The sequence below is a fragment of the Drosophila miranda genome (genome assembly GCF_003369915.1).
Source record: "Drosophila miranda strain MSH22 chromosome Y unlocalized genomic scaffold, D.miranda_PacBio2.1 Contig_Y2_pilon, whole genome shotgun sequence".
Lineage (NCBI taxonomy): Eukaryota > Metazoa > Arthropoda > Insecta > Diptera > Drosophilidae > Drosophila > Drosophila miranda.
The window spans coordinates 10010833-10033902 of NW_022881614.1; the positions used below are offsets into that span (position 1 = coordinate 10010833).

At 45.2% G+C, this 23070-nt stretch overlaps 1 protein-coding gene, 1 long non-coding RNA gene and 2 pseudogenes across 2 annotated transcripts; 2 read left to right on the top strand and 2 right to left on the bottom strand.

Annotated features, from left to right (window-relative positions):
• The first annotated feature begins 4242 nt into the window (after positions 1 to 4242).
• Positions 4243 to 7671, top strand: LOC117193011 (annotated as a pseudogene).
• A 2841-nt stretch (positions 7672 to 10512) lies between these two features.
• Positions 10513 to 15002, bottom strand: LOC117193012. The gene is made up of 6 exons (XM_033397731.1): positions 14511 to 15002; positions 14161 to 14304; positions 13917 to 14107; positions 13198 to 13854; positions 12190 to 13130; positions 10513 to 12083 (listed from the first exon to the last, which is right to left on the bottom strand). Exons 2-6 carry the CDS (start codon positions 14227 to 14229, stop codon positions 10513 to 10515), a joined length of 3429 nt encoding a protein of 1142 aa, XP_033253622.1. The 5' UTR covers positions 14230 to 14304; positions 14511 to 15002.
• A 3916-nt stretch (positions 15003 to 18918) lies between these two features.
• On the bottom strand, positions 18919 to 21114 carry LOC117192616 (annotated as a pseudogene).
• A 674-nt stretch (positions 21115 to 21788) lies between these two features.
• LOC117192621 lies at positions 21789 to 22747 on the top strand. Its single transcript, XR_004474398.1, has 3 exons — positions 21789 to 22385; positions 22456 to 22525; positions 22592 to 22747. It is a non-coding gene; the product is annotated as an uncharacterized LOC117192621 (long non-coding RNA).
• The last annotated feature ends 323 nt before the right edge of the window (positions 22748 to 23070 follow it).

The following is a 23070-nucleotide window of genomic DNA, read 5'->3' on the forward strand; positions in this document are numbered from 1 at the left end:
TGCTGTTACTACTGCTGTTGCTGCTGCTGTTACTACTGCTGTTGCTGCTAATCAGCTGTTCCTCTGCTGCTGTTATTACTGCTGTTGCTTATCTCCGCTGCCCCCTCAATAGGCCAGCTGGCCCACTCCTTCTTACATACATATATATTCTTGATCAGCATCAATAGCCGAGTCGATTGAGCCCTGTCTGTCTGTCCGTCTGTCCGTCCGTCCGTCCGTCCGTCTGTTCGTCCCCTTCAGCGCCTAGTGCTCAAAGACTATAAGAGCTAAAGCAACAATGTTTTGGATCCAGATTTCTGTGATATGTCACTGCTACAAAAATATTTCAAAACTTTGCCCCGCCCACTTCCGCCCCACAAACGACGAAAATCTGTGGCATCCCCATTTTTAAAGATACGATAAAACCAAAAACGCGTAGAGGATGACTATATGTTCTAGAGTGTAAAATCTCAACCAGATCGTATAATTATTATAGCCAGAATCAAGAAAACAATTTCATTCTTTCTCGCTCTGTCTCTCTCTAACACACAGGTTTCATGGTCGGTTTTGCCAATTGCAAAATATGAGTTCAAGGATCTCAGAACCTATAAGAGCCAGAGCAACCAAATTTGGTATCCACACTCCTGTGATATCGGCCCTTGACCGTTTCGTGTCCAAATTTCGCCACACCCCATTCCGCCCACACAAAGGACGAAAATCTGTTGCATCCACAATATTGCAGATTCGAGAAAACTAAAAACGCAGAATCATAGATAACGACCATATCTATCAGACTGCTGAATCTGGATCAGATCAGATAATTTTTATAGCCAAAAGGAACAAATCAATTTTCAGTGGCTACGCAGCGCCCGACGCCACGCTCAGACTGATTTTCTGTCTCTCTCGCACGCACTCTTTGTCGTGCCGCTTAATATTAACTGCGTCTGCCGGAGGAGAGCCATACTGACTTAGTATCGGGTATAACTGTAGAGTTGCGGTGTCCGCAGCAACTCACAACGTTCCCCCTCGTTATTATTTGATTTGCGTTGCACATCCAGACACCCTTGCCACTGCTTCACAGTCGAATTTAATTAATTGCGTTTATTGTTAAATGATTTTATTTTTTTGGCAGCTTTAGCAGGGGAGTGCGAGGTATGGCTGGGGGCATGCGCTCGCCAGGGGGCATGCCTAACCTCCTGTTAGATTTTGGGCTCTGCTTAATTTGTTTGGCATTTGCCTAAATTGAATGGAAATTGATTTTCAATTCAATCGCATTTTTTCCCCCTTTTAGCTTGTTCTCAATGATGCATGCCACACGCGATGCAAAGCGACAATAAAAGAAATGCCGCTGCATGCCGCTGATGTCCCGAATCTCTCCCTCATTTCTGCAATTCAGCATAATTCAATCAATGGCTTGCACATGCAACATGCATTATTTGTGTTTTTTTTGTTTTGAATAATTTGATTTTCTGTTGCCATCGGCATGTAATTCGTTTGCCAGGGATTCTGTGGTATTTTTTTATACCCGATACTCAAAATGAGTATTGGGGAATATTAGATTTGTGGTAAAAGTGGATGTGTGTAACGTCCAGAAGGAATCGTTTCCCACCCCATAAAGTATATATATTCTTGATCAGCATCAATAGCCGAGTCGATTGAGCCATGTCTGTCTGTCCGTCTGTCCGTCCGTCCGTCCGTCCGTCTGTCCGTCTGTCCGTCCCCTTCAGCGCCTAGTGCTCAAAGACTATAAGAGCTAAAGCAACAATGTTTTGGATCCAGACTTCTGTGATATGTCACTGCTACAAAAATATTTCAAAACTTTGCCCCGCCCACTTCCGCCCCCACAAACGACGAAAATCTGTGGCATCCCCATTTTTAAAGATACGATAAAACCAAAAACGCGTAGAGGATGACTATATGTTCTAGAGTGTAAAATCTCAACCAGATCGTATAATTATTATAGCCAGAATAAAGAAAACAATTTCATTCTTTCTCGCTCTGTCTCTCTCTAACACACAGGTTTCATGGTCGGTTTTGCCAATTGCAAAATATGAGTTCAAGGATCTCAGAACCTATAAGAGCCAGAGCAACCAAATTTGGTATCCACACTCCTGTGATATCGGCCCTTGACCGTTTCGTGTCCAAATTTCGCCACACCCCATTCCGCCCACACAAAGGACGAAAATCTTTTGCATCCACAATATTGCAGATTCGAGAAAACTAAAAACGCAGAATCATAGATAACGACCATATCTATCAGACTGCTGAATCTGGATCAGATCAGATAATTTTTATAGCCAAAAGGAACAAATCAATTTTCAGTGGCTACGCAGCGCCCGACGCCACGCTCAGACTGATTTTCTGTCTCTCTCGCACGCACTCTTTGTCGTGCCGCTTAATATTAGCTGCGTCTGCCGGAGGAGAGCCATACTGACTTAGTATCGGGTATAACTGTAGAGTTGCGGTGTCCGCAGCAACTCACAACGTTCCCCCTCGTTATTATTTGATTTGCGTTGCACATCCAGACACCCTTGCCACTGCTTCACAGTCGAATTTAATTAATTGCGTTTATTGTTAAATGATTTTATTTTTTTGGCAGCTTTAGCAGGGGAGTGCGAGGTATGGCTGGGGGCATGCGCTCGCCAGGTGGCATGCCTAACCTCCTGTTAGATTTTGGGCTCTGCTTAATTTGTTTGGCATTTGCCTAAATTGAATGGAAATTGATTTTCAATTCAATCGCATTTTTTCCTCCTTTTAGCTTGTTCTCAATGATGCATGCCACACGCGATGCAAAGCGACAATAAAAGAAATGCCGCTGCATGCCGCTGATGTCCCGAATCTCTCCCTCATTTCTGCAATTCAGCATAATTCAATCAATGGCTTGCACATGCAACATGCATTATTTGTGTTTTTTTTTGTTTTGAATAATTTGATTTTCTGTTGCCATCGGCATGTAATTCGTTTGCCAGGGATTCTGTGGTATTTTTTTATACCCGATACTCAAAATGAGTATTGGGGTATATTAGATTTGTGGTAAAAGTGGATGTGTGTAACGTCCAGAAGGAATCGTTTCCGACCCCATAAAGTATATATATTCTTGATCAGCATCAATAGCCGAGTCGATTGAGCCATGTCTGTCTGTCCGTCTGTCCGTCCGTCCGTCCGTCCGTCTGTCCGTCTGTCCGTCCCCTTCAGCGCCTAGTGCTCAAAGACTATAAGAGCTAGAGCAACGATGTTTTGGATCCAGACTTCTGTGATATGTCACTGCTTTAAAAATATTTCAAAACTTCGCCCCGCCCACTTCCGCCCCCACAAAGGACGAAAATCTGTGGCATCCACATTTTTAAAGATACGATAAAACCAAAAACGCAGAATCGTAGAAGATGACAATATCTTCTAAAGTGCAAAATCTGAACCAGATCGTATAATTATTATAGCCAGATTCAAGAAAACAATTTCATTCTTTCTCGCTCTGTCTCTCTCTAACACACAGGTTTCATGGTCGGTTTTGCCAATTGCAAAATATGAGTTCAAGGATCTCAGAACCTATAGCAACCAAATTTGGTATCCACACTCCTGTGATATCGGACCTTGACCGTTTCGTGTCCAAATTTCGCCACACCCCCTTCCGCCCCCGCAAAGGACGAAAATCTGGGGCATCCACAAATCTCAGAGACTATAAAAGCTAGAGCAACCAAATTTGGTCCCCGCACTTCTGTTAGATCTCACTATAAAACGTATATCTCAGAATTTCGCCCCACCCCCTTCCGCCCCCACAAAAGACGAAAATCTGTTGCATCCACAATATTGCACATTCGAGAAAACTAAAAACGCAGAATCATAGATAATGACCATATCTATCAGATTGCTGAATCTGGATCAGATCGGATCATTTTTGTAGCCAAAAGGAACAAATCAATTTGCAGTGGCTACGCAGCCCCCGACGTCACGCTCAGACTGATTTTCTGTCTCTCTCGCACGCACTCTTTGTCGTGTCGTTTAACATTAGCTGCGTCTGCCGGAGGAGAGCCATACTGACTTAGTATCGGTGCGGTGTCCGCAGCAACTCACAACGTTCCCCCTCGTTTTGTTATTGTTGCTATGCACTTGGGTTTGTTGTTGCCAAGGAAACAGGAAAAATTTGTCACAACTCAAAAAGAGGATAGTCTGCATTGCAATTGATTAAATATACGTGGCAATTGGCGTTTACTCTATTCACTAAACATTTAAGCTAGCCATTTTGAGGGCATTGGCCGCTATAAAATGTCTAAGAATGCAGCGCGGACAGGCAGCAAGACAAATGTGAGCCGATAAATGCAATTAATAAGAGAACACTCGCACGGTTAGGCTTTTAATTGATTATATTACACATTTACATTAATTGGCACTAGAGAGATATTCACAAGCTCACTCAGTACATTTACGTTCCATCCATCTTCACCTGATTTACTGGGTTATTTTTGCAAATATCGCCATTAAGCTCAAAGCAGAAACACAGCTGCCACGCTAGCACAAGAGCACACACGCATATGCAGAGACTTTTGTCAATCAATTAAAATTAATAAAAGAACACCGACCGATCGCACCCAAGACACATCTTTTGTTTGGATTATGCCAGTGCTGCACAGCAGCCAGTGTTGCAAAACTTCAAGCACTTAAAATTAACAGGAAATTGAAATTTTTTAGCTCAGAAATGAATTGCCAAGGAAAACCACGAAATCGCCAGCTGCCAGTGGGACAGGCGCAACCACAAAGGACAGAAAACCAATGGTCAAACAACCGGAGAGCGTGGAATGCGACAGAGCCCCAAAGAAGCCCACAAAGACAGTGGCAACAACATCCACGAGCAGAAAACCTGCAGTACCATCAAATGCGAGCAGAATCAAAAAGAGGGATCCTGCCCAGCCTGCCAAACGGACTACCCCATCGCCTAGTACATTGCCTGCCGGTAAACAGCAGCCCCAGCCCGTAAAGTCCAAGTCCAAGTCCAAACCAAATGCCGTGCTGGACACATACCACAGCGTGACGGTGGCATCGCCGCCACAGAAGCGTCGAGTGCAGCCAAAATCATCAACAGAGACATCCCCGGAGCCAGAAAGAGCTCCTCCCCGCCCAGAACCCGTACATTTACACGCACTTTAGACCCGGACGAGGTAAAGGTACTCAAGAGGGAGTCGGCCAAACAGAGGAGTGAGATCGAGGTGGGATAAATGCCTGTGAAGCAACCGGTTGCCTTTGAGGTCAAGTTTGAGGAGCCAAAGAAAGCAGACAATGAATCGGACAACTATTCCGATGACTTTCAATCATATGTATCGGACTTTGAGACTGGTTCCAGCACACCCGAGGAGGAACCGGACGATGATGACGACGTGGACGATGCTTGTGATGAGGAAGAGCCGGAGGAGCCAGAAGAGAGAAAAGAACAGCCAATATCAGAGCCAGACGTCGTCGAAGAGGAGGAGGAGGAGGACTCTGAGCCCACACAGAACCCCATCACAGTGATACATCGGGACAAGGAGCAGGATCGCAAACTGGACTCTGGCCACTACGACATGCAGATGCGCCGTAATCCGATGCTGGCGGAGCTCAGCTCCCAATCCACGCAGCATCAGTGCGATAGCTTCGATACCAACTCGATGGCCAACTCGGAGCAGCTAGACTCTGGCATAAGCACAACGGGCCTGGGCCTGGGCCTAGAGAAAACCCCAAGCGGAGAGTCAGCGTCCAATGTCTACTATGGGGGTTATGCCAACTTTGTGTCTCATCCTGTGGAGTGTCGCCGCGGCAAGGAGCTCATGCGGAAGTTGCGATTCGACCACCTAAACTATCGTCTGTTCGAGATGAAACCGCTGAGCTACGAGGGATACATGCAGAGCTACGGGAAGCTGAACACCTGCCAGCTGGCCACTCAGACCCAATCCCCCTACATAGACGCCGAGTGCCAGACCGTGGAGCTGCATAGTCGCAGCAGTTGGACCCAGCATCCGCCCCACTATGGCGGCCAACTGGTGCTCAGCTGCAGCGGGGATGCCGAATCGGAAACAGTGCTGAAGCGACCCACAGATGACTACGAAACGAGCCTATCCCGCTTGGAGCAGCTGCATCGCCTGGAGCAGGAGCGTACACAGCAGCAACAAAGACTCCGCCTGGCCAAGCCCACGGACTTTGAGCGTCTCCGTACGTTCCTTCACAAGGCCTCGCGTCTGATGGTGATAGTTCTGAATGAAAACATGCAGCATCGTCCCAACAGCCCGCACCACCTTCCCTTGCAGACTGGCCTGTTGAATGCTCTGCCCGTGCGCCGCATCTTCGACAGCTCTGGAAGCGGACAGCTCGTGGTCACTGTGCACGAGTGCCCGCCGCAGAGCAATGTCTACAGCGAGGACTTTGCCAATTTGCTGATGGTTTGGTCACTGAACAGCCCAAGCCGCTGCGCCTGCTGTCCACCTGGGCGGAGGTTTGTCGCGTGGCCTTCTGCAGTGAGGCGCCGGACATCGTTGTGGCAGGCCTCAGGGACGGCAGTGCGGCCATGTGGGATCTGAATTATAACTTCGCTCAATGACTCTGGTTTGCTGACGATGTGGACGCTGGTGGAAGGCGCCACTGCCGCTGGTAGCTCTGCCAGCAATGAATACAGCTCGCCATGGGCCAGGGGGAAGCTACTGCAGAGCGCCAGCTGCGACCTGAGGGGCTACCTGGAGCGGCGTCTGCTGAGGAGCAACCAGAGTGCCTACGAGAAGACCAAGTCCCTGTTCAAGGGCAACATCTACAACGACGATCTGCTGAGGGAGCTGAACGAGACGCAGACCCTGAGCACGGCTCTGCAGGGCCAGGGCTTGCAAAGGCTGCGCTTCACCAGCATCGACACGGGCAGCGATCTGATCTATGTGTGCAGTAATCGGAACTTTGTGCTCTGCTGCACGCGCAGACTGAAGACAGAGCGCTTCAGCCGCATCGCTGTCAACGAGAGTCGCTTCTTGTTCCCCACCTCGTTCTGTGTCCTCTCCAACGAGAACTTCGTGGCGGTGGGTCTATCCAACGGCTCCGTGATGATACTCAATTGCAATCAGCGACAGAACCAGCGTCAGATTCACAAGAGACCCACCACAGGCATGCCACCATCCTCCGTTGATCACGATCCGGACATAGGCAAATCCTGTGCCATTCAGAACATCATCCTCAACGAGCGTCGCTCCTTCGAGCAGCAGATGGATGGAGCACAACTGGAGGGCAGAAGCTACGATCTGAGGCCCGATACCGCCCTGGAGCTGATTCGGCAGCCGCGTCGCTCCTACGAAATGCGCATCTTTGATCAGCAGCTTCTCCTCAGCGGCAGTGGTCTACGGCAGCACCTTGTCCAGGCTCTGGTCCTCTCCAACGACGGATGGCGTCTCTCCGCCCTGGCCAATGGATCTGTGCGCACCTACGACTTTTACTTGGACAAGGAACTCCCCCAGGAGCAGCCAGAGGAAAGCAGATCCCATATTATGGACATAGCCGCCACACGCAGCTCGGGCAATGAGCAGCATTTACTGATCCTCGACAAAGGTGGACAAGTGCATTCACTCGACTCGTAATCTGTTGATTATTTTTTAACTATTACTTTTATGCGTTTGTTGAACCTACTTTTTCGAGCAAAATAAAGTTTTAGATGCAATTAAAATACATCTACGGGCTCCGAGCGAGCCTGGCAGCCGCCTCTACCTAACCTAACCTATGTACATATGTATATGTTTGGCTAAGATTAATATTATTTGGATTTTCGATTGTTTTATCGACCTTGGACCTCGGAGCCACGTAACTAACGAGTTTTGACATGCCCAAGCAACCTATATTGTTTTTTATACCCGATACTCAAAATGAGTATTGGGGTATATTAGATTTGTGGTAAAAGTGGATGTGTGTCACGTCCAGAAGGAATCGTTTCCGACCCCATAAAGTATATATATTCTTGATCAGCATCAATAGCATTGAGCCCTGTCTGTCTGTCTGTCTGTCCGTCTGTCCGTCTGTCCGTCCGTCCGTCCGTCCGTCCGTCTGTCCGTCCCCTTCAGCGCCTAGTGCTCAAAGACTATAAGAGCTAGAGCAACGATGTTTTGGATCCAGACTTCTGTGATATGTCACTGCTACAAAAATATTTCAAAACTTCGCCCCGCCCACTTCCGCCCCCACAAAGGACGAAAATCTGTGGCATCCACATTTTTAAAGATACGATAAAACCAAAAACGCAAAATTGTAGAGAATGACTATATGTTCTAGAATAAAAAATCTCAACCAGATCGTATAATTATTATAGCCAGAATCAAGAAAACATTTTCATTCTTTCTCGCTCTGTCTCTCTCTAACACACAGGTTTCATGGTCGGTTTTGCCAATTGCAAAATATGAGTTCAAGGATCTCAGAACCTATAAGAGCCAGAGCAACCAAATTTGGTATCCACACTCCTGTGATATCGGACCTTGACCGTTTCGTGTCCAAATTTCGCCACACCACCTTTCGCCCCGCAAAGGACGAAAATCTGAGGCATCCACAAATCTCAGAGATTATTAAGGCTAGAGTAACCAAATTTGGTATCCGCATTTCTGTTAGATCTCACTATAAAACGTATATCTCAGAATTTCGCCCCACCCCCTTCCGCCCCCACATAAGGACGAAAATCTGTTGCATCCACAATATTGCCCATTCGAGAAAACTAAAAACGCAGAATCATAGAATCATATCTATCAGATTGCTGAATCTGGATCAGATCGGATCATTTTTGTAGCCAAAAGCAAGAAATCAATTTTCAGTGGCTACGCAGCGCCTGACGTCACGCTCAGACTGATTTTCTGTCTCTCTCGCACGCACTCTTTGTCGTGTCGTTTAATATTCGCGGCGTCTGCCGGAGGAGAGCCATACTGACTAAGTATCGGGTATAAATGTAGAGTTGCGTTCTCCGCAGCAACTCACAACGTTCCCCCTCGTTATACCCGATACTCAAAATGAGTATTGGGGTATATTAGATTTGTGGTAAAAGTGGATGTGTGTAACGTCCAGAAGGAATCGTTTCCGACCCCATAAAGTATATATATTCTTGATCAGCATCAATAGCCGAGTCGATTGAGCCATGTCTGTCTGTCCGTCTGTCCGTCCGTCCGTCTGTCCGTCTGTCCGTCCGTCCGTCTGTCCGTCTGTCCGTCCCCTTCAGCGCCTAGTGCTCAAAGACTATAAGAGCTAGAGCAACGATGTTTTGGATCCAGACTTCTGTGATATGCCACTGCTATAAGAAAATTTCAAAATTTTGCCCCGCCCACTTCCGCCCCTACAAAAAGCGAAAATCTGTGGAATCCACAATTTCGAAGATATGAGAAAACCAAAAACGCAGAATCGTAGAAGATGACTATATCTTCTAGAGTGCAAAGTCTGAACTAGATCGTATAATTATTATAGCCAGAATCAAGAAAACAATTTCATTCTTTCTCGCTCTGTCTCTCTCTAACACACAGGTTTCATGGTCGGTTTTGCCAATTGCAAAATATGAGTTCAAGGATCTCAGAACCTATAAGAGCCAGAGCAACCAAATTTGGTATCCACACTCCTGTGATATCGGACCTTGACCGTTTTGTGTCAAAATTTCGCCACACCCCCTTCCGCCCACGCAAAGGACGAAAATCTGGGGCATCCACAAATCTCAGAGACTATTAACGCTAGAGTAACCAAATTTAGTCTCCGCACTCCTGTTAGATCTCACTATAAAACGTATATCTCAAAATTTCGCCCCACCTCCTTCCGCCCACACAAAGGACGAAAATCTGTTGCATCCACAATATTGCAGATTCGAGAAAACTAAAAACGCAGAGTCATAGATAATGACCATATCTATCAGATTGCTGAATCTGGATCAGATCGGATCATTTTTATAGCCAATAGGAACAAATCAATTTGCAGTGGCTACGCAGAGCCCGACGTCACGCTCAGACTGATTTTCTGTCTCTCTCGCACGCACTCTTTGTCGTGTCGTTTAATATTCGCGGCGTCTGCCGGAGGAGAGCCATAATGACTTAGTATCGGGTATAACTGTAGAGTTGCGGTGTCCGCAGCAACTCACAACGTTCCCCCTCGTTTTAAATATTTTTGTGGACTTCTGCCTCCCCACCACGAGCAACGCAATAACATAGAAAAGGGAAAGGAAAAGAGTATAAGATACGCAGTCAGTAGACCATAAAGCCAGAACACAATAAAAATAATCTTACGACAGGGACATATTAACTTAAAGTCCCTTCATGGGTATATTCATTCTTATATTCCAAAGCTTTCAAAATATTTTAACTTAAATCTGTTTACACATTATGGTGCTTCAAGTTACATTAAAAGGTCCAATAATTCAGGGAAAGCACATTACAAATTTAAATCAAAGATCTGAATTGGTTTGCCCATACTTATATACTAGTATATCGTTATCTTATTGCGATAGTCAACAATTCAAAACATAAGGAGAAGAACAAATTCACTTAATAGTTCTCCACTTCTACTACAAAATAATGAAATAATTGTTTAGGTTCCAGCACTTTTTTCACCATCATCTAGTGGTGCAGGGGATGGGCGCGGTCGTCGCCTGCGTCGCGATACACGCAGCACGATCTCGTCGTTGATTCGCTCAAATTGATAGTCCGTGGAGCCCATGGAGCAGCGTTTCGTCACCACCGAGGTATCACTGCCGAAGCTACGATTGAAACTCTCGTCTAGCGTTTCATCAATGGTCACATTTTGGAGGGTCAGAGATGCCTCGTTTCCGAGAGCAACCGGCGGCTGGTACGGTGGTGGTGTCTGCGGAACAACTACTTCGTCCGTCTGCATATCCTCGAGCAAGTGGATTTTGCGTTTTTTGAGCGGAGTCTTCTCGACTCTCAGTTTATCTGGTGTCTTCATTGGCGTGGTTTTTATGCCCTTAGTCGTGGACCTGGCTGGACTTAACTGAAGGGGAGACTCGCTAAGCATTTGAAGCAAATCCTTTTGGGGCGACTTTTGGGCTTTGTTGGAGGTTGAAGTGACTTTTGTCTCGTCCGGCGATGTCTGATGCAATTGCTGTAATGCCAATTCAATGGTGTCCTCTGCGAGTGTGAGGTTCGGATAGCTCGTATTGTGGGCACTCGTCACTGGCTCCTGCTCTCCGGTCAACTCATTCATGGCCGCCTCCAGAACCATATCTTCACTGTTGTCGGTCCTTGTTGAATCTGGCTGAGCATACAAAATGTTGGAAGGCTTGGAAGTGGCTGCCACAATAAGAGAATCGTGTATAGATCCGTGAGGTGGTAGTATAGGAATCTCAATCCCAGTCGATTGAACTGCAGCTGTCCTAATTACAGGAGGTTCATTCTTTGGTTCGTAAAGTACAGATACAGGAGCCTCAGGGGTCTCCATAGCAGAAGTCTCCACAACAGGAGTCTCATTGTTGGTTTCATAAACTACAGCTACAGGAGTCTTAATGATAGGAAAATCAGTAACAAGAGTTTCCTTAACAGGAGTCTCAGTCGCAGGAGGATCCTCAATGGCTGGAGTCTCATGCTTTGACTTAGTAACTGTCGTCTCAATCACAGGTGCCTTAACTTCAGGAGTACCATTCTCTGATCCGTGAGTTGCACTTACATTTGTCTCAATCGCAGGAGTTTCAGGTAAAAGTGATGTCTCAACTGCAGCAGTTGCACTTACAGGAGTCTCAATCACAACAGTTGCATTTACAGAATTCTCAATTTCAGGAATATCTTTCTCTGATTCAGGATCTGCTATTACAGTAGTCTCAATTGGAGGACAGTCGTCCTCTAATCCGCCAGCCGTCATCTCATGTATAACAGTTTCTTTCTCAATCTCCATATCTTTAACAATCTTAACCGATACACGTCTTTCTTTCTTGGGAAGCTCTTCGTTTTCATTCTTACTATCAACGATATCTAAATCTGGCGTCTTTGAGCTAACATCTGTATTCATTTCTGATGAATCGTATGGAACATCGACGGTTAACGCAATATGCTCAATATCCGCTATCACTGGCAATCGTATAATCTCAATTATTTCGATGGCTTCGGTAACCTGAATGGGGCAATCATCACCTAAAGGCTCATTCATGGCTGTACATTTTGTCGGGGTTTTAATATCTTTTAATGATTGATCCGCAATAATTGCACTGGGACGTATTGGGGTGGGACAATCATCACCTAAAATCGCGGCCCGCACATTTGGCGGGGGTCTTAAAGTCTTCCAGTGCTGGCGGATTATGAGTCACTTCTCCTGTTGCTTCTTCAACGGCATCTTCCATTACTTCAGCACTTGGTGGCACTGACATAGTACTGAGAGTTTTTTCCCTTTCTTCAGATTCGGGTGTAAGATTTATGCTGGGGGTTGCGATATCCATTGAATTATCTCCGTCCTTGCTGTGAGTTTCGCAGATTAATTCCGTTTTGGGTGTAGAATTGATGCCAAGTGTTTCGATGTCCATTGGTCTCTCTTCGTCTTTGCCTGAAGCTTCGGGTATGGATTCTGCTTCCAGGCGACTCTCTTGGTTTTTGTCGGGAACTTCTGCAATGTGTTGATTTTCATTCGTCTTCTCCATTTCCTTTGTCGCCTTTGCCGGCTTACAGTCCTCTATTGGACGAGTAATCACTTCCTCCGTATGATCAACGATACAATCGTCTATTGAATCTATTTTGGGAGTATCCAAATCTTCAGGCTGTTCCTCTGTCAACTTTATATCATTCTTTATAGGAGAATGCTGCTCGCAAATCATATCTAATCCGGGTATTTGCAGTTTATCTAAACTGCTGGCCCACGAAAACACTCCATCTGTTGGTTCAGCTTTCTCCAGGGTCCCTTGTGCAACTTGTGACAATGGCAGACTGCAGCCTTTGGCTAGAGGATTCACCTGGAAGTACCCTTCAACAACAGCGACAGTTATGTCTTCATTTTTAGCGGGCTTGTCCTCGGCGATTGCCTGCAATTTGTTTTCTGGTGTGTAAAGCATTACTGGCGTTGCTGGGGATATATTGGCTTGCATTTTCTTAATAATTTCATGGTTGGGACTGGCTAGAACTTGGTCGTTTGTCTCCTCGCCGAAGAGGGTCGTCACTGTGGCATCTTTCTGTGTTCTTTTGGAGCGATCGTTATCCGGCTGCCGAGCACTGAAAGAATTGTCAAATGCTGCTATCAATGAAGTTTTGTGCGGAATGTAAGCCCTTTTTCGCTTACCTGGGCTTTGTGGATGCTGTGCGGTTAGGGGAGCGCGAAACACTTCGGCGTTTGCTTGAGCGATCCTTGCTGTGGCGGCTCCCATGGTGCTCATGTCTGTGGCAGCGTTTGGCGCTACGACTGCGACTGCGGCGTCGTTCACGTTCTTTTAATCGGGTGTCAGAGCTCCTGTGGCGTTCCCCTTTGGGAGATCTGCTGCGAAATTTACGCTTGCTATCCTTGTTGTCATGCGACTTGGACTCTCCACCTGTTAAGCTCTTTTGGTGATGAATTTGTTCAATTTTGTTGGGCTCATTTTTGAATTTGTTGGTCACAGTGTCCGCCAATTTGTACACAGAGTCCTCCAGCTTATGCCTCTTTGGATCCTTGGAATCAGTCTTCAATTTGTTGGCCACAGGTTCTACCAGTTGTTTCGGTCTTTTGTGCTCTGTATTCTTGGACTCAGTGCCGACCACAGTTTTGAATCTGTTGGTCACGGGCTCTGTCAGCCTGGGCCGTTGATTCTCGTGGTCTGTATTCTTGAAATCATTGCCGACCACAGTTTTAAGCTTGTTGCTCACAGGTTCCGACAGTTTGGGTCGCTTGTACTCGTGACCTGTATCCTTGGGATCCTCATCAGCTCGCCCGCGCTTCCGCCTGAAGCATATGTCGTCTTTCCTACAGCAAATGTAATGTAAACATGTTATGATTCTTGGACTGAAGGTAACCGGAACACTTACTCCTTGCGCAGCTGCGTAATCATAGACTCCTTCCGTTTTATTTCCGATTTAGCAGTGTCCATGAGGTTCTGTAGATTGACCTCCATAGCTTTGATCTTCTTGTTGAGCGTCTTATTTTCCACCTTAAGGCACTCGATTTCGGCCTGCGCGCTTTTGCATTTGTTCTCCCAGGCCTGCAGTTCCTTTGATTTCTAGAAGATAATAAACGTTACAGAATGGCACTGGAATGGCACACCACACACACCTTTTCCTCGGCATTTTGGAAGTCGTCCAAGTCGCCGTATATGTTTAGTTCATCGTCATCGCCCAACATTTTAACAAATTAAAATGCACGAGCAGCAATTCGCAGAGGAAAGTCACAGATGTTGTGAGATGTTGTAAGTGTTGGCTAACTCACCAGAATTACGAAATTAATTATGGGCAGCACTTTTCGCGGAATGGAAATTTAAAATTTATTTGCAGTAGTCAGTGTGTTATTTATCATTAAACAAAAGCATACAAACAACAATAGCTCAAACCCACAAAATAATGGATGCGTATGCACATACACGTTTCTACAAGAAGGAGAGGAGGAAATTCTCGTTAATTACTTACTTCCTGACAGCCGTCCTTCTGATTCTATCGGCGGTTCAATGGTATTTCATTCATGCATTGTAAGTATGTCAGGTCTTTGGCGATTTCTTTTATCCTAGCTTTCTTTCAGGGACAAAGCAAACGAATTCTTCACTAAACAGTATTGGGTGGGCAGCATATTCTTCGCAGTCGGACTAGTACTGTTCGCTTTACAGTGCCTATCAATTGGATATTTGCCATGGTTATAGTAAGACGATCTAGTATTATATATATTTCCAAAGAAACACACCGGCGTATTAATAGGTTCTACGGTTTGCTGCTGTTTACCCAATTTCTCTTGCAACTAAAAATCAGCTGTTTGCTATGAAGATGTGGTCACACTTACCGGGTAGTTTTGCCAAATGGCACAAAAAATGAAAATTTAGTTAAATACAAAAAAAAACGGAAAATTTTGTGCATTTCTCAAATGAATGTAGATTATGTGGAAGTATAACTCGTGTCTTACTAATTTTACATAAATTATTTTAAAATTAAGGTATTTGTTTCCATTATCGGTTTTACTAGCATGGAGCATATAAGAAACTACTGAAACCGTTATGAACGTGTCCAGAACAATTGGATGCGGTCATATTTTGATCATGATTTTACAGTTTGCGAGTTTGTTGCGGCATAACTGCGCTAGCTGTATTTATATTACTCGCAATAAATATTTACTCCGAAGAGCGAGTTTTTTGGTTTCACCATTGTCGATACGAAACGAGAGGGCTTGACGGCCTTATCCCTCGCAATCAGTTTGACAAATATTGTGAGAATTCCAATAATTCTTAGCTTCAGTGTTGAAAGCAAACTGGAAAGAGCAACGTTTAAACATTATTATTGTTGAGTTCTGGACTCTGAACATCTAGTCGAACGTTCAAATGAAAACTCCAAGTGATACAGCTGTTGCAGGCCCGTTTGTGGGAGCCATTGATGAGGGCACCACCTCGGCCCGCTTCATAATATTCCGCGCTGGCACTGACGACATTGTCTGCTACCATCAGATCGAGGTGCCCTCTATATTCCAGAAGGAGGGCTGGTGTGAGCAAGATCCCATGGTTATAGTGAACACCGTTAACGAGTGCATCGCAGGAGCTACCAAGAAGCTTACCTCTCTCGGTGGACAAATCAAGGTGAAACGAGATCTGAAGGTTCAGCTAAGGTCAATAGAGCAACATGTCTTTATTTCCGTCTGGGATATTTTTATAAGTATGTGACAAGGTAATTACAGTGCATATCTATTCAAACACTTGTTAGCTATCGCTCAGATAGGTACGGTAAACCTGAGCCTCATCAATCCTCTCTTGTAGTGTGCGCGGTGGCTTGCTTTCGGTGCAATCCTCCAGCTTCACATAGATCTGATCGTTGTGACCAAAATCTCCTTTGCGACGCGGCATGACATGGAAGTGGACATGGGGAACGGTCTGCCCGGCTTGGGCACCATCCTGCACAGTGACTGTGGCCGATGTGGTTTGATAGATCTTCTCCAGCAGCCGCTGGACCATGCAAACAGTGGCGAACATGTCTGTGATCTCGGAACAATCGAGTCCGCACAAACGCGCGACCACGCAACGCAGATTGGTTAATGCAAAGCAGTGCTCCGATTCGTAGAAAATGGTTCGTTTGTCCACCATGTTCTCCGCAAAGGCACGATCCGTGTCGGGTTCCCTGCTACGAATGTTGTAAGCCGTCAAGCTGTAAAGATCATTGCGGCGATGCTCGAAGCAGGGCATGCTCTGATAACGCGAGTCAAGAGTGGAAAGGTCTATTTTGGCTGTGCCTATATCCAAATATCCAAATCTCGTCGTTGATTCGCTCAAATTGATAGTCCGTGGAGTCCATGGAGCAGCGTTTGGTCACCACCGAGGTGTCACTGCCGAAGCTACGATTGAAACTCTCGTCTAGCGTTTCATCAATGGTCACATTTTGGAGGGTCAGAGATGCCTCGTTTCCGAGAGCAACCGGCGGCTGGTACGGTGGTGGTGTCTGCGGAACAACTACTTCGTCCGTCTGCATATCCTCGAGCAAGTGGATTTTGCGTTTTTTGAGCGGAGTCTTCTCGACTCTCAGTTTATCTGGTGTCTTCATTGGCGTGGTTTTTATGCCCTTAGTCGTGGACCTGGCTGGACTTAACTGAAGGGGAGACTCGCTAAGCATTTGAAGCAAATCCTTTTGGGGCGACTTTTGGGCTTTGTTGGAGGTTGAAGTGACTTTTGTCTCGTCCGGCGATGTCTGATGCAATTGCTGTAATGCCATTTCAATGGTGTCCTCTGCGAGTGTGAGGTTCGGATAGCTCGTATTGTGGGCACTCGGCACTGGCTCCTGCTCTCCGGTCAACTCATTCAAGGCCGCCTCCAGAACCATATCTTCACTGTTGTCGGTCCTTGTTGAATCTGGCTGAGCATACAAAATGTTGGAAGGCTTGGAAGTGGCTGCCACAATAAGAGAATCGTGTATAGATCCGTGAGGTGGTAGTATAGGAATATCAATCCCAGTCGATTGAACTGCAGCTGTCCTAATTACAGGAGATTCATTCTTTGGTTCGTAAAGTACAGTTACAGGAGCCTCAGGGGTCTCCATAGCAGAAGTCTCCACAACAGGAGTCTCATTGTTGGTTTCATAAACTACAGCTACAGGAGTCTTAATGATAGGAAAATCAGTAACAAGAGTTTCCTTAACAGGAGTCTCAGTCACAGGAGGATCCTCAATGGCTGGAGTCTCATGCTTTGTCTTAGTAACTGTCGTCTCAATCACAGGTGCCTTAACTTCAGGAGTACCATTCTCTGATCCGTGAGGTGCACTTACATTTGTCTCAATCGCAGGAGTTTCAGGTAAAAGTGCTGTCTCAACTGCAGCAGTTGCACTTACAGGAGTCTCAATCACAACAGTTGCATTTACAGAATTCTCAATTTCAGGAATATCTTTCTCTGATTCAGGATCTGCTATTACAGTAGTCTCAATTGAAGGACAGTCGTCCTCTAATCCGCCAGCCGTCATCTCATGTATAACAGTTTCTTTCTCAATCTCCATATCTTTAACAATCTTAACCGATACACGTCTTTCTTTCTTGGGAAGCTCTTCGTTTTCATTCTTACTATCAACGATATCTAAATCTGGCGTCTTTTAGCTAACATCTGTATTCATTTCTGATGAATCGTATGGAACATCGACGGTTAACGCAATATGCTCAATATCCGCTATCACTGGCAATCGTATAATCTCAATTATTTCGATGGCTTCGGTAACCTGAATGGGGCAATCATCACCTAAAGGCTCATTCATGGCTGTACATTTTGTCGGGGTTTTAATATCTTCTAATGATTGATCCGCAATAATTGCACTGGGACGTATTGGGGTGGGACAATCATCACCTAAAATCTCGTCCGTACATTTGGTCGGGGTCTTAAAGTCTTCCAGTGCTGGCGGATTATGAGTCACTTCTCCTGTTGCTTCTTCAACGGCATCTTCCATTACTTCAGCACTTGGTGGCACTGACATAGTACTGAGAGTTTTTTCCTTTTCTTCAGATTCGGGTGTAAGATTTATGCTGGGGGTTGCGATTTCCATTGAATTATCTCCGTCCTTGCTGTGAGTTTCGCAGATTAATTCCGTTTTGGGTGTAGAATTGATTCCAAGTGTTTCGATGTCCATTGGACTGTCTTCGTCTTTGCCTGGAGCTTCGGGTATGGATTCTGCTTCCAGGCGACTCTCTTGGTTTTTGTCGGGAACTTCTGCAATGTGTTGATTTTCATTCGTCTTCTCCATTTCCTCTATCGCCTTTGCCGGCTTACAGTCCTCTATTGGACGAGTAATCACTTCCTCCGTATGATCAACGATACAATCGTCTATTGAATCTATTTTGGGAGTATCCAAATCTTCAGACTGTTCCTCTGTCAACTTTATATCATTCTTTATAGGAGAATGCTGCTCGCAAATCATATCTAATCCGGGTATTTGCAGTTTATCTAAACTGCTGGCCCACGAAAACACTCCATCTGTTGGTTCAGCTTTCTCCAGGGTCCCTTGTGCAACTTGTGACAATGGCAGCCATTGGCTAGAGGATTCACCTGGAAGTACCCTTCAACAACAGCGACAGTTATGTCTTCATTTTTGGCGGGCTTGTCCTCGGCGATTGCCTGCAATTTGTTTTCTGGTGTGTAATGCATTACTGGCGTCGCTGGGAATATATTGTCTTGCATTTTCTTAATAATTTCATGGTTGGGACTGGCTAGAACTTGGTCGTTTGTCTCCTCGCCGAAGAGGGTCGTCACTGTGGCATCTTTCTGTGTTCTTTTGGAGCGATCGTTATCCGGCTGCCGAGCACTGAAAGAATTGTCAAATGCTGCTATCAATGAAGTTTTGTGCGGAATGTAAGCCCTTTTTCGCTTACCTGGGCTTTGTGGATGCTGTGCGGTTAGGGGAGCGCGAAACACTTCGGCGTTTGCTTGAGCGATCCTTGCTGTGGCGGCTCATGTCTGTGGCAGCGTTTGGCGCTACGACTGCGACTGCGGCGTCGTTCACGTTCTTTTAATCGGGTGTCAGAGCTCCTGTGGCGTTCCCCTTTGGGAGATCTGCTGCGAAATTTACGCTTGCTATCCTTGTTGTCATGCGACTTGGACTCTCCACCTGTTAAGCTCTTTTGGTGATGAATTTGTTCAATTTTGTTGGGCTCATTTTTGAATTTGTTGGTCACAGTGTCCGCCAGTTTGTACACAGAGTGCTCCAGCTTATGCCTCTTTGGATCCTTGGAATCAGTATTCAATTTGTTGGCCACAGGTTCTACCAGTTGTTTCGGTCTTTTGTGCTCTGTATTCTTGGACTCAGTGCCGACCACAGTTTTGAATCTGTTGGTCACGGGCTCTGTCAGCCTGGGCCGTTGATTCTCGTGGTCTGTATTCTTGGAATCATTGCCGACCACAGTTTTAAACTTGTTGCTCACAGGTTCCGACAGTTTGGGTCGTTTGTACTCGTACTCCTTGGGATCATTATCAGCTCGCCCGCGCTTCCGCCTGAAGCATATGTCGTCTTTTCTACAGCAAAATGTAATGTAAACATGTTATGATTCTTGGACTGAAGGTAACCGGAATACTTACTCCTTGCGCAGCTGCGTAATCATAGACTACTTCCGTTTTATTTCCGATTTAGCAGTATCCATGAGGTTCTGTAGATTGACCTCCATAGCTTTGATCTTCTTGTTGAGCGTTTTATTTTCCACCTTAAGGCACTCGATTTCGGCCTGTGCGCTTTTGCATTTGTTCTCCCAGGCCTGCAGTTCCTTTGATTTCTAGAAGATAATAAACGTTACAGAATGGCACTGGAATGGCACACCACACACACCTTTTCCTCGGCATTTTGGAAGTCGTCCAAGTCGCCGTATATGTTTAGTTCATCGTCATCGCCCAACATTTTAACAAATTAAAATGCACGAGCAGCAATTCGCAGAGGAAAGTCACAGATGTTGTGAGATGTTGTAAGTGTTGGCTAACTCACCAGAATTACGAAATTACTTAATTTAAAATTTATTTTCAGTAGTCAGTGTGTTATTTATCATTAAACAAAAGCACACAAACAACAATAGCTCAAACACACAAAATAATGGATGCGTATGCACATACACGTTTCTACAAGAAGGAGAGGAGGAAATTCTCGTTAATTACTTACTTCCTGACAGCCGTCCTTCTGATTCTATCGGCGGTTCAATGGTATTTCATTCATGCATTGTAAGTATGTCAGGTCTTTGGCGATTTCTTTTAGCCTAGCTTTCTTTCAGGGACAAAGCAAACGAATTCTTCACTAAACAGTATTGGGTGGGCAGCATATTCTTCGCATTCGGACTAGTACTGTTCGCCGTATTCATATTCTTCGAGGCTCTGCGCTTTTCAGTGCCTATCAATTGGATATTTGCCATGGTTATAGTAAGACGATCTAGTATTATATATATATTTCCAAAGAAACACACCGGCGTATTAATAGGTTCTACGGTTTGCTGCAGCTCCCAATATTTGATCACTTTCGATACCAAATCCGCCTTGGTGAAGCTTGTGGCTATTCCCAGTAAGCGTCTGTGCACATACATAAACAGAAGTTCGCGCGTGATGAGACGTTTGGACAATAAAATGTGTATGTCCTCCACAAATGCTATTAGGTAGTCCAAGGTTCTGTAAGTAATATGCTACTGAATATATTTCTCTTTTAAATAAAGTTCAGTACTTCTTACCCTCAGGATCTTTGATTTTACACACATTTTTTGTCGTACTCTTGGCCAGTTTCATCAATACAATCGTGTTTTTCTCATTCAGCAAGAAGTCTCTGAGACCTGTCTTGTAGACTTCGGAAATGGGCATGGCTCTTACAAACTTGTATTCAAAATATCTGCTCTTCTGTGCCGTATATGTTCTGTTTACCTGTTTACCCAATTTCTCTTGCAACTAAAAATCAGCTGTTTGCTATGAAGATGTGGTCACACTTACCGGGTAGTTTTGCCAAATGGCACAAAAAATGAAAATTTAGTTAAATACAAAAAAAAACGGAAAATGTTGTGCATTTCTCAAATGAATGTAGATTATGTGGAAGTATAACTCGTGTCTTACTAGTTTTACATAAATTATTTTGAAAATTAAGGTATTTGTTTCCATTATCGGTTTTACTAGCATGGAGCATGTAAGAAACTACTCAAACCGTTATGAACGTGTCCAGAACAATTGGTTGCGGTCATATTTTGATCATGATTTTACAGTTCGCGAGTTTGTTGCGGCATAACTGCGCTAGCTGTGTTTATATTACTCGCAATAAATATTTACTCCGAAGAGCGAGTTTTTTGGTTTCACCATTGTCGATACGAAACGAGAGGGCTTGACGGCCTTATCACTCGCAATCAGCTTGACAAATATTGTGAGAATTCCAATAATTCTAAGCTTCAGTGTTGAAAGCAAACTGGAAAGAGCAACGTTTAAACATTATTATTGTTGAATTCTGGACTCTGAACATCTAGTCGAACGTTCAAATGGAAACACCAAGTGATACAGCTGTTGCAGGCCCGTTTGTGGGAGCCATTGATGAGGGCACCACCTCGGCCCGCTTCATAATATTCCGCGCTGGCTCTGACGACATTGTCTGCTACCATCAGATCGAGGTGCCCTCTATATTCCAGAAGGAGGGCTGGTGTGAGCAAGATCCCATGGTTATAGTGAACACCGTTAACGAGTGCATCGCAGGAGCTACCAAGAAGCTTACCTCTCTCGGTGGACAAATCAAGGTGAGACGAGATCTGAAGGTTCAGCTAAGGTCAATAGAGCAACATGTCTTTATTTCCGTCTGGGATATTTTTATAAGTATGTGACAAGGTAATTACAGTGCATATCTATTCAAACACTTGTTAGCTATCGCTCAGATAGGTACGGTAACCAGAGCCTCTTCAATCCTTGTTGCATGCGAAGATATCGATAGGTGATACCCCATAGAAGCTGTGAGGAGGAAAGATGTTTGAACAGAGTGGCAAGGCCAAAATTTAAGGGGAAAAGGTTAGCGAAGAGTGGCGCCACCTGGTCCTGGAGAGTGAGAGTTCCGCGCCCTCTCCGGAGCCGTTATGAGAGAAGATTTCCGACCTCATCCCATAACGGAGTCCCGAAGCCAACTCACCCATACCCGAAAGAAAAGAGAGCCGCCAGCAGCCCGAATCAGGCCATGCCCTTGAACCTAGTTCAAAGGCGATAGAAGAGAGAGCGATGGGGATCAGCGGCCCGGGAGCATTAAACAGAGCAGCTAAGCCAAGAGGGGGATCAGAGAAAGAAATTCCCGTAACGGAGGAGCATGCGCGCCGGACATAGTGATCTAGTGATTTTTTTTGTTCTGAAAGAAAAAGTGAGTGGGATGAGGATGGAGTAGTGGCCATCACCCTGAAAAAAAAAGATAAATAAATCTGTGATTCCAGGGGATCCAGATCAGTGAGAGACCAGGAACCAGGACTAGCGGGACGGGAAAGAGACCCAAGAAGCATAAGAGTGAGTCCGCTCCAAAGGGGGAAGTAAAGAAACCCCAAATTTTTTTTTTTTTTGGCCATTCCGTAGGGAATAGGTCACAGCTCCGCCATCCTGGCTTGCTTTTTGCTGGGCTCGAAGACACAATCCTGGCCACGTAGAGCGGGTCCCTCGCCCATTTAGGGAGAGAGAAAAAATCAATCAACATATTTACTCCCATTATTTATTTTTGTTAAACGTCCCCATTTATATGTATATGTTAATCCCCTAATTTAAGTCCGCCCATATTATATCTATATGTAACTTATTTATATTTATTATATTAATTATTTCTATTTAGCTATTTATTTATTAACCGCCCGTAGTGATAAGATGAGGGGGGTATGAGAAGGCAGGCTTAGTGTAGCGATGATACCGTGTAAAAGTAGGAAATTGAAGTGAAAATTATAACGAAGAAAATGAATTGCTAAGCGTTTCATATGGGGGGAAGAGGAGCCACAGCAACGAGAGGGTAAGGCTGCTGCACATGGCAGGGTGATCCAAAACGTTGTTATTCAGATCTCAGGTAG